Source organism: Nicotiana tabacum, chromosome 24 (assembly GCF_000715075.1).
Source record: "Nicotiana tabacum cultivar K326 chromosome 24, ASM71507v2, whole genome shotgun sequence".
NCBI classification, from domain to species: Eukaryota; Viridiplantae; Streptophyta; class Magnoliopsida; order Solanales; family Solanaceae; genus Nicotiana; species Nicotiana tabacum.
Window position 1 is genome coordinate 56,104,208 of NC_134103.1, and position 12,012 is coordinate 56,116,219.

Sequence of the window (12,012 nt, forward strand, 5' to 3'; positions counted from 1 at the left end):
TTGGGGTCAGGAGAAGTTGGTATCAAAGCTCTAGGTTCATAAGTGTTACGAGTCATAAGCAGGTTTAGTAGAGTCTTGCGGATCAGTACAAAGACGTCTGTATTTATCTTCGAGAGGCTACGAAACTGTTAGGAAAAACTCCAGTTCGTTGATTCTTTATCGTGCGAATTTGTTGACTTCGAAATATGAATCTTTCTCTTTCTATTCTCTCACAGATGGTGAGGACACGCACTATTGGATCCGACGATAACACACTCGTATCCCTACTAGAGCCGCGAGAGGCCGGGGCCGGAGCAGAGGCCGAGAAAGGGCATATGGTGCAGTAAGCGTACCTGCCTGAGCTGTGACTGGGGAGCCACCGGTAGCTCAAATTGGGGGATAGGAACCCGAGGCGCCTGTTGTCACCCCTACACTTCAGGGGACCCTAGCACAGTTTTTGAGCATGTTCGGTTCTCTAGCTCAAGTAGGGTTGATTCCACTTGCACCAGCCACATCTCATGCCGGGGGAGGAGCTTAGACTCCCGCGGCCCGTACTCTATAGCAGCGAGTCCATATTGATCAGGCCCCAAAGGCTATGCTAGCGCAGTCTGTTGTTTTGGTTCAGCCCGAGGTTAGGGAAGTGGCATATGAGGAGGAGCAGCATAGACTTGAGTAGTTCAAGAAGTATCATCCTCCTTCTTTCAGCGGCCTAGCTTCAAGGGATGCGTAGATTATTCTAGAGAAGTGCCACAATAATCTCCGCACCATGGGTATTTTGGAGATGAGCGAAGTTGCTTTTACTACATTCCAGCTGTCAGGAGTAACGTATCAGTGGTAGAGAGCTTACGAGGAGCGTAGCCCAGCCGATGCAGCTCCCCTTATATAGACTCAGTTTTCAGAGATGTTCTTGAGAGATTTTGTTCCCCAGATCCTTCAGGATGCATGGCGCGCAGATTTTGAGCAGCTACACCAGGGTACTATGATAGTGTCAGAGCATATGCCATCAAATTTAGTGAATTGTCTAGACATGCACCTACCTTGGTTTCTACAGTCAAGAAACGAGTCTGTAGATTCATCGAGGGGCTCAACTATTGTATTTGATTCTGCATGGCTCAAGAGTTAGAGATAAATACCCCATATCAGTAGGTTGTAGAGGTCGCGCGAAGGTTGGAGGGTATGCGGTGTCGTTAGAGGAAAGGCTGGGAGGCCAAAAGGCCTCAAGGTACTGGAGGATTTAGTGGTGGCCATGATGCAACTACAACCCATCATGGTAGAGGCTATGTGAGTCGTCAAGTTCATTCACACTTCCAGCTTCTCGTGGTACTCTAGCTACTGTGAGGTCTCAAGTTGCACACTTTGCTTAGCCACTTTCTAGTGCATCTCCTGCACGGGATGCCTTCAGTGGTCAGCCTAGCTGACCAAGCTAAAGCCAGTTTTAGTAGCCACGTCCACCGAGAGCTTGCTTTGAGTGTGGAGATACCCAACATATGGTGAGGGACTGCCCTAGACTCAAGAGGGGTGCTCCTCCACAGACTACTCAGACTCCATGAATTCCACTTGGTCCACAAACTTCACAGGCCATAGTTGCTGCTCCAGTTGCCGGTCCACCCGCGCAGCCAGCTAGGGGTGGGGGTCACGCGGGTAGAGGTCGTCCTAGAGGGGAAGGCCATGCCAGATTCTATGCTTTTCCGTATAGGATGGAGGCAGTTGCATCAGATGCCGTTATCACAAGGAAGGTTTCGATTTGTCATAGAGATGCGTCAGTCTTATTTGATACGGGATCCACTTATTTATATGGTTCATCTTACTTTGCTCCGTATTTGGATATATCTTATAATTCTTTGAGTTCTCCTGTATATATGTCCACGCATGTGGGAGATTCTATTATTATGGACCGTGTATATTGGTCATGTTTAGTTGTTATTGGCGGTTATGAGACGAGAGTTAATCTATTATTTCTCAGTATGGTAGAATATGATGCTATCTTGTGCATGGACCGGTTGTCGCCCTATCATGCTATTTTGGATTGTCACGCCAAGACTGACACTGGCTATGCCATTTTTGCCACGGTTAGAGTGGAGGGGTACATTGGATAATGTTCCTAGCAAGGTTTTGTCCTATTTAAAGGCTCAACAAATGGTTGAGAAGGGGAGTGATACATATCTAGTCTTTGTGAGAGATGTCAGTATTGATACTCCTACAGTTGAGTCAGTTCCGATAGTGAGAGACTTCCTAGATGTATTTCTAGTAGATCTTCCGGGCAATGCCGCTCGATAGGTATATCGATTTTGGTATTGACTTGTTGCCAGGCATTAAACCTATTTCTATTCCACCATATCGGATGGCCCCAACAGAGTTGAAGAAGTGGAAGGAGTAGTTGTAAGAGTTACTTGATAAGGGTTTCATTCGTCCTAGTGTGTCACCTTAGGGTGCTCCAGTTTTGTTTGTGAAGAAGAGGGATGGTTCTATGTGCATGTGTATTGATTATCAGCAGTTGAACAAGGTTACAATGAAGAACATGTACCTATTGCCGTGCATTGATGATTTATTCAACCAGATTTGGGGAACCAAAGTGTTCTCAAAGATTTATTTGAGGTTAGGGTATCATCAACTGAAGATTCGGGATCCGGATATCCTAAAGACTGCTTTCAGGACTTGGTATGGTCACTACGAGTTCCTTGTGATGTTATTTGGGCTGCCAACGCCCCAACAATATTTGTGCACCTGATGAATAGTGTATTCCAGCCATATCTCGATTCATTCATCATTGTGTTTATTGATGACATCTTGGTGTACTCCCGCAGTTGGGAAGATCATGAGCAACATCTGAGGATCGTGCTCCAGACCTTGAGGGAGAAGAAATTGTATGAAAAATTCTCAAAGTGTGAATTCTGGCTTGATTCAGTGGCATTTTTGGGTCATGTGGTGTCCAGTGAAGGGATCAAGGTAGATGTGAAGATGATTGAAGCAATTTAGAGTTGGCCCAGACCATCTTCAGCTACTGAAACTTGGAGTTTTCTTTGTTTGGCCAAATATTATAGCCGTTTCATAGAGGATTTCTCATCTACTAATGCACCTATGACTAGATTTACCCAGAAGGGTACTACTTTCAGATGGTCCGAGGAGTGTGAGGTGAGATTTCAAAAGCTCAAGACGACTTTGACTACAGCCCTAGTGTTGGTGTTGCCTACAGGTTTGTGTTCTTACATCATGTATTGTAATGCGTCACGTGTTGGACTTGGCATGGTGTTGATGCAAGACGGTAGGGTGATTGCCTACTCGTATCGATAGTTGAAGGTTCTTGAGAAGAATTATCCCATCCACGACATAGAATTGGTAGCTATTGTTCATGTATTGAAAATTTGGCGGCACTATTTCTACAGTGTCCCTTGTGAGGTTTATACCGACCACCGGAGTCTCCAGCATCTGTTCAAATAGAAAGATCTTAATTTGCGGCAGCTGAGATGGTAAGAGTTGCTTAAATACTATGATATCACTATTCTATATCATCTCAAGAAGGCCAACATGGTGGCCGATGCCTTGAGTAGGAAGTCGAAGAGTTTGGGTAGTTTAGCATATCTACTGGCAGCAGAAAAGACGCATCGGAGCCCAGTCGGGTTCTTGCTTGTGTGGTTTATCGGTCTTCTTTATATGATTGCATCAGAGAGCGTCAGTATCAAGACTCCCATTTGTTTGTCCTTAAGGACACGGTACAGCACGGCAATGCCAATGATGTTTCTACTGGAGAGGACGGTGTATTGTAGATGCATGGCCGATTATGTGTGCCTAATGTAGATTATGTGAGTCGATCATTCAGGAGGCCCACAGTTTGCGTTACTCCATTCATTCGGGTGTCGCTAAGATGTATCAGGATTTGAGGTAGCTCTATTGGTGGAGGATATTGAAGAAAGATATAGTGGAGTATGTGGCTTGATGCCTAAATTGTCAGCAGGTAAAATATGAGCATCTGAGGCCGGGTGGTTTGCTTTAGAGACTTGAGATTCCCTAGTGGAAATTGGAGCGTGTTACCATGAACTTTGTTATTGGGCTCTACTGGACTTTGAAGAAATTTGATGTTGCATGGGTGATTGTGGATAGATTGACCAACTCGGCTCATTTCATTCTGGTGGTGACTTCCTATTCGGCAGAGCAGCTGGCTCAGATCTATATCCGCGAGATTGTTCGTCTCCACAGTGTGTCATTATCCATTATCTCCGATCGAGGTACGCAGTTCACATCATGTTTCTGGAGAGCTGTGCAGTGTGAGTTATGCACACGGGTTGAGTTTAGTACATAAGTTCACCCCCAGACGGACGGGCAGTCCGAGCGCACCATTCAGATATTGGAGGAAATGCTTCGTGCATGTGTTATGGATTTAAGGGGTTATTTGGATCAGTTCTTGCCACTTACAGAGTTTGCTTACAACAACTACTAATCGAGTATTCAGATGGCTCCTTATGTGGACCTATATTGGAGATGGTGTCGTTCTCCAGTTGGTTGGTTTGAGCCGGGAGACGCTACTTTGTTGGGCACGGATTTGGTTTGAGATGCCTTGGAGAAGGTCAAGTTGATCCAGGATCGGCTTCGTATGACACAGTCTAGAAGAGTTATGCTGATCGTAGGCGACCTGGGTGACTGAGCACGACATGCGCGGTTGTTATCCTCACTTTTTCATCACTTCAGGTATGTCGTTATGCACGTTCGAGGACGAACGTTTGTTTTAAGAGGGGGAGAATGTAATGGCCCGACCAATCATTTTGTGTATTTGTGACCCGTTTCCCCTTTTGATGCTTCACACACATGTAATTTGGGTTTTATGACTTACGGGTGGTTGGATTTCGTTTCGAGAAGATTTTGGGTTGATTTAGACCCTTTGACTCTTCTCTTAGAAGCTTAAGTTAGAAATGTTGATCAAACTTTGACTATAATGAAAACGACCCCGGAACAGTGTTTTGATGGCTCTGATAGCTTCATATCGTGATTTTGGACTCGGGTGTATGCCCGAAATAGAATTCGGAAGTCCGGTTGTTGATTTATGTTATTTTGCCGAAAATAGGCAATTTAAGATTTAGAAGTTTCACCGTAGGTTGAATTTTTGCTATCGGGCTCAAAATTGGATTTTGGGACATGAAATAGGTTCGTTAAGCTATTTATAACTCGTCTGTTAAATTTGGTATCGTTTGGAGTTGATTTGATAGGATTGAGACGCTTAGTTGCAACTCTAGAAGTTCTTGAACTTTACTTTGAAATTCATGCATCTGGGTGTTCGATTCATAGTTCCCGATGTTATTTTTGTGTTTTGATTGCGTGAGGGAGTTTGTAAGATGTTACTAGACTTGTGTGGATGCTTGGTTTGGAGCCCTGAGGGCTCGGTTGAGTTTCAGACGTGTTTCAAAGTGTTTTGGAGTGAGAACAAAAATCTGGTGTGCTGATGCCTCTGGTGTCACATTTGCGAACACCAGGGTCGCAATTGCGACCTTAGCAGGGGGATCACAGGTATTGCAATTTCGATGCCTGGGTCGCAATTGCGAAGTTGGCTTGGACTGGGCTAGTTTCACATTTGCGATAATTGCGTCACTTTTGGGAAGGGAACATGGTTCGCATTTGCGAACCCATTTTCGCATTTATGAGATTTTCCCTAAGACTGTTAGTGCCGCAATTACGAGTTTTTCTTTGCAATTTTGAGGGTTCGCAATTGCAAACCCATGTCGCAATTGCGGCAACTGCAACTGAACATAAGGTTAGAAAAGTAGGGATTTAATCTCATTTCTCTCATCTTAGAACCCTAGACTCGGTAGGAGGCGATTTGGAGAGGGGATTTTCATATACAAACATTTGATAAGTGATTCTAATAAACTTTCAACTATATTTCATTAATATATCATAGATTTAACATCAAATATATGTAAATCAAGTAGGAAAAATTGGAAAATTTTGTCATTTTTTGAAAAATGAAGAATTGAGTTTGAGGGTAGATTTGGACTCGGATTTGAAAACTAATCACATATATGGACTCGTGGGGTTATGGGTAGTCAGAATCAACCCTTGGACCTGGGTTTTGACTGGGCGGGCGTGGGGTTGACTTCTATTGACTTTTTGGGAATATTGTAAAGATCAAAGCTTTATCTATTGTAATTGTTTTCCCTTGCATTGGTTGATGATATTAAGTCACTTTTGGTTAGATTGGAGCCGTGTGAAGATGAATTTTAGGGGAAAAGCTATTTTCAAGGGTTGAGTTGGCCTAGTTAAGGTAAGTATCTTGCCTAACTTTGTATGGGGTAACTACTCCTTAAGGATTTGTGAATTATTGTGCTATTTGTGTTATGTGAATATGTGGTATTTGACTGGTTTAGGTTATTTAGACTCTTTCCATGCCTTTAATTGAATTGTCATATCATGTTATAGTTCTCATTGTTAATCTATTGTTACATGATTATTTGACTTTATTATCACTTGTTCTAACCCTTACTTGATACTTTGCCCTTAAATGCCTTAGTTGAAGTTATTTGCCTTCCTTATTGCCTTGTTACATCTTTAATTGTTGGATTACTTTTACTTGAAGTGGTTATTTCGTGGAATATCCTTTTGTTGAGTTATTTGTGTTGAAGTTTTAAAAGCCGTTATTACATTGAGGTGAAGTTGTTAATTGTTGAAATATTGTTCTTGTTGAGCAATTCACATTCATTTTGTTATTTTTGAGATTCTTGTGCACATTGTGGTTGATCCATGGGCTAATTATTGTGGAAATATTGATATTGTTGATTCATGGCAAGTTGTGGCATATGGGTACTTGTGCGAGTTGTTATTGTGTTGTGATATTGGTGCGAATGCGGCGGTATAAGGATAGGGGTTAATGTGCATGCGGCAGCATAAGGTGGGATTTATGTGCGTGTTGCTAGTAAGGGAATTACTTGAAGCCACGCGGCGACATAAGGTGGGCTAAAGTGCGTGTAGCTATTTCGAGAAAAATGTTTTCAAAACTATATAAATGTAAGGCTCACGCGACGATATAAAGAAAGATTGTGCTTGAAATTGTGAAATATGGATACGAGGCGTTACCTCGGTTGTGATTCTTTTTGTGCATTTTATATTGAAAAGAGTTATTATTTGAACAGTTCTAGTTGCTTTTATTATTCCTTGTCTTATCAGGTTTGTCAGTATTTGACTATTTGTAGTTCTCATTATGTGCTTCCTTCTTATTATCTGTCACGACCCCAATTTGCCTCCGTAGGATGTCGTGATGATACCTAAATTCTACGAGTAGGTAAGCTTAACAAATAATAATAACTGAATAGTTATAATTAACAAGTTACTGAAAGCCACTGAATAATAGATTCAAAAACGTTCCGAAAGATAAATCTCACAATACACACCTCAAAAGCTCTGTAGAATAATTCTAGAATATCTAATACATCACTGTCTGAAAGAAATACAACATGAAATAAAATGGGGAAGGTGACTCCGAGGCTTGCGGACGTGGAGCAGGTATACCTTGAAGTCTCCCAAGCAGCAACTACAACAACCTCAAATGACCGGCACGAGTAGGCGTACCTGGATCTGCACAAAAAGATGTGCAAAATCGTAGTATGAGTACACCCCAACGGTACCCAGTAACTATCGAGCCTAACCTCAGTAGAGTAGTGACGAGGCAAGGTCAAGACACCTACTAGAATATAAAATAGACAGTATGAGATTATCTATAAATAACTGATGTATTCAAAAAATAATATCTTTTCGTTCATTGGAGTCGGAAACAACATGAAAATCATTTTCAAGATATGCACCATTACACAAAAACAATTCACTTACAACGCTTTGGCCAAACATTTTTTTTGTTTGATTTATTAAATCGCAGATCTATATAGTTACATCGTCTTCATTGAACTTTTACTTTCTCCGATAATTCCCCAATAACCCAGTTTTGCACACTTCTTTAATATCTTTTCCCCCGATTGCATCGATAAGGGTTTACTGAAGGTCGGTGTACATCCAATCAAAGTTAAACAAGCCCAAATCTTGAATTGTAGCAACAGTTTCCTCTATTTGGTGAAGGAGAGAAGTTCTCAGCTATAGGGTGTTTTTCCACCGCCGGCCGGATTTCCATTAACTTCAAGGGCTGCAATTCAGGTTCTATTGTTCCTCTCTTGTCTTGATATTTTAATAGTTTGATATTTTAGCGTAATTGTATCTCCTTGCCTGCCTATTTTGTTGTTGAATCTTTAGTTAGTATTTTCCCTAGCATTGTCAAATTAATTACATTAGTGATAGCTTTGTCTACTTGTTTATATTGTTATCTACCTGTTTATATCTTTATTTTGAATCTTTTTATTTTGAATCTCTGTTGCACATTTTCTTTGTAACCTTTAGTTGTAGATTATAGCCTCCTTTAGCTCTTGAATTGTATTTCTTCACCTATTTTTCTATTCTTTAGTTGTAGATTATAGTTCCTTTAGTTCCTTTGTTTTATTTCATCACCTGTTTGTCTGACCTTTAGTTGTAGATTATAGTTCCCGTTAGTTCCTTTATTTTATTTCTTCATCTGTTTTGCGACCTTTAGTGGTAGTTTATATTTCGATAATTCATTTTAATTTTGGCGCTTGTTTTCGGGATAGTGCTTGCGTAGTGACTCCTAGATTATAGTGTCTTTAGTGAACAATGGTAGGGTAAGGTCTTATCGTCAGAGGTGTCAGCGCGGGGGAGGGGGTGCAGGGGAGTAAGAGGGTAAGAGGGCTAAGGGAGCTACTAGGATGAGAGTGGGGTCTTGGAACATAGGAACTTTGACTGGAAAATCTGTTGAGTTAGCGAAGATTCTCGAGAAAAGGAAGATTAATATAGCTTGTGTACATGAGACTAGGTGGGTAGGAGATAAGGCGCGGGATGTGGACATGTTTCAAACTTTGGTATTCTGGGAGGGTGGGGGGCAGGAACGGGGTAGGTATCTTGGTTGATAAAGACCTCCGTGAACTAGTGGTGGAGGTTAGGAGGGTGAATGACAGGTTGATGATTATTAAGCTAGTGGTTGGAGGTTTTACTTTGAACATAATCAGTGCGTACGCACCCTAAGCAGGCTTGGATGAGGAAGTCAAGAGGCGTTTGTGCGAGGATTTGGATGAGATGGTGCGTGGCATCCCGCATACCGAGAAGCTTTTCATGGGAGGAGATTTCAACGAACACATTGGAGCGACGTTTGGGGGGGGGTATGATGATGTGCACAGTGGCTTTGGTTTTGGAGATAGAAACGGAGGACGAACGTCTCTGTTGGACTTTGCTAGAGCATTTTATTTGGTGATAGCAAACTCGAGTTTCCCGAAGAAGAGGGATCACTTGGTCACCTTCCCGAGTTCGGTGGCTGAGACTGATCAGATTGATTATTTACTCTACAGGAAGTCCGATAGAGGTCTTTGCACAGATTGCAAGGTCATCCCGAGTGAGAACCTCTCGGCCCTTCATAGGCTCCTGGTGACTCTGGGGGCTTGGAGGAGTAGTGGGGATGCAAGCGCTATGTGGACCACGACTACACAGTGCATTAGGGAAGCCGCGAGAGAGGTATTAGGGGTCTCAACGGGTTACTCTGGTAGTCACAAAGGAGACTGGTGGTGGAATGGAGAGGTGCAAGGAAAAATGAAAACCAAGAAAGCAGTGTATCTGAAGCTAGTGGAAAGTGTAGACGATGAGGAGAAGAGGGCGAATAGGGAGCATTCTAAGTTGGCTAAGAAAGAGGAAAAACTAGCAGTTACAGCGGCTAAGACTGCAGCTTTTAGTCATTTGAATGAGAATCTCTAGGACCGAGGTAGAGATAAGAGGTTGTTCAGGTTAGCCAAGGTACAATAAAGGAAAGCGACTGGGCTATGCGGATTAGAGTTGATGAAGTTGAGGGGGCTATGCGTAAGATGAGCAGCGGCAAAGCAACTGGGTCGGATGAAATCCCGGTGGAGTTTTGGAAGAGTGCGGGCAAGGCTGGCTTGGAGTGGCTCAGTAGGTTATTTAATGTCTTTTTTGGAATGAAGAAGATGCCTGAAGAGTGGAGGTGGAGCACGGTGGTTCCTGTATACAAGAACAAGGGTGATATCCAAAATTGCAATAACTATCGGGGTATCAAGTTGTTTAGCCATACTATGAAAGTTTGGGAGAGAGTGGTAGAGCTAAAGTGAGGAGGAGTGTGTCTATTTTCGAGAACCAGTTTGGGTTTATGCCGGGGTGTTCGACTACAGAAGCCATCCACCTTGCTAGGAGATTGATGGAGCAGTATAGGGAGATAAAGAAGGACTTGCATATGGTGTTCATTGACTTAGAAAAGGTGTACGATAAAGTTTTGAGGGAGGTTTTGTGGAGATATTTGGAGGCTAGAGGTGTACCTGTTGCCTATGTTAGGTTGATTAAGGACATGTATGATGGAGTAAAGACCCAAGTGAGGACGATGGGTGGGGACTCGGATCATTTTCCGATTATGATGGGGTTGCATCAGGGGTCTTCACTCAGCCTTTTTTTGTTTGCTCTGGTGATGGACGTACTGACGCGCCGTATCCAAGGAGAGGTACCGTGGTGTATGCTATTTGCAGATGATATTGTATTGATTGACGAGACACGAGATAGTGTGAGCGCGAAATTAAAGGTATGGAGGCAGACCCTGGAATCTAAAGGTTTCAAGTTGAGCAGGACCAAGACATAATACTTGGTGTGTAAGTTGAGTGGCGAGACTCAAGGAGGGGAAGGGGAGGTGAGGTTAGACTCGCAGGTCATCCCTAGGAGAGGGAGTTTTAATTACCTTGGGTCTATTATTCAAGGGGATATGGAGATTGATGAAGATGTCACATATCATATTGGGGCGGGATGGATGAAATGGAGACTCACTTTCGGTGTTTTGTGTGACAAGAAGGTGCCACCGAAACATAAGGGTAAGTTTTACACAGTGGTGTTCAGACCAATGATATTGTATGGGGCTGAGTATTGGCCAGTCAAGCTCGCTTATGTCCAGAAGTTGAAGATAGCAGAGATGAGGATGTTGAGATGGATGTGCGGGCACACCAGGTTAGATAGGATCAGAAATGAGGTTATTCGCGACAAGGTGGGTGTGGCCCCTATTGAGGACAAGATGCGGGAAACGTGACTTAGGTGGTTTGGTCATGTGAGGAGGAGGAGTACAGACGCCCCGATGAGGAGGTATGAGAGGTTGACATTGGAGGGCCTACGGAGAGGTAGAGGTAGGCCAAAGAAGAGGTGGGGAGAGGTGATTAGGCAAGACATGGCACAACTTCAGACCGAGGACATGACCCTTGATAGGAAGGTATGGATTACTCAGACTTTAAAACTCCAAATTGTTCATATTAGTTCCCAAATATCTTTTTAACTCCAAATCATATCATGCAAGGCATAAAACACATAATAAGTTCAATACACTAACATTTAAGCTCAAACACAAGTAAAATTCAATAATTAGAGTGCAAACTATGAATAAAACACGTGATTCTAGCCTACCATCAACACCCCACACTTAAACCATTACTCTTCCTCGAGCAATCAAACTGCACTTCACATAAAGATGACCTTCTTATCAGACAACTTCCCTAATGCATCATGCCAAGAATATTTAAAACAGACTAAGCACCATATCATAACATCCTCGCCTCAAGACTTGACTCAATAGCATCACGCATCTTTCACAACATGCTCCCTTACTCTAACACAGAGGTCAAAGAATTTATCTTACCTTCACAAATCATGTGCCCTCACACAAACAATAGAGAGCAGTTCCACACATGATAATTTCAAGAACAAATAGGAACTCAAGATAGAAAACATTCACTCACTCTCATAATTAAGATTCATATGCCACAGAAGACGTACCATAGGCTTGCCCATAGTGTATTACTCTACTTATTCGAGCTCATTCAGTCAAAGATCAAGTAGGACTTAATTTGGTTATAATGTAGGTTGCGGGATGGGTATGATACATTTGGATATAGTGACTACACCTCCCTAAGAACTTTAATACATATACATTAACAATTTAAACCCCACACTTATATTGAACCA

The 12,012-nt window shown here is 42.5% G+C and overlaps 1 protein-coding gene across 1 annotated transcript; it reads left to right on the forward strand.

Moving 5' to 3' along the window:
• The first annotated feature begins 8,726 nt into the window (after nucleotides 1–8,726).
• LOC142178157 (uncharacterized) lies at nucleotides 8,727–9,762 on the forward strand. The gene is made up of 2 exons (XM_075247484.1): nucleotides 8,727–8,910; nucleotides 9,047–9,762. Exons 1-2 carry the CDS (start codon nucleotides 8,727–8,729, stop codon nucleotides 9,760–9,762), a joined length of 900 nt encoding a protein of 299 aa, XP_075103585.1.
• Nucleotides 9,763–12,012: the final 2,250 nt, after the last annotated feature.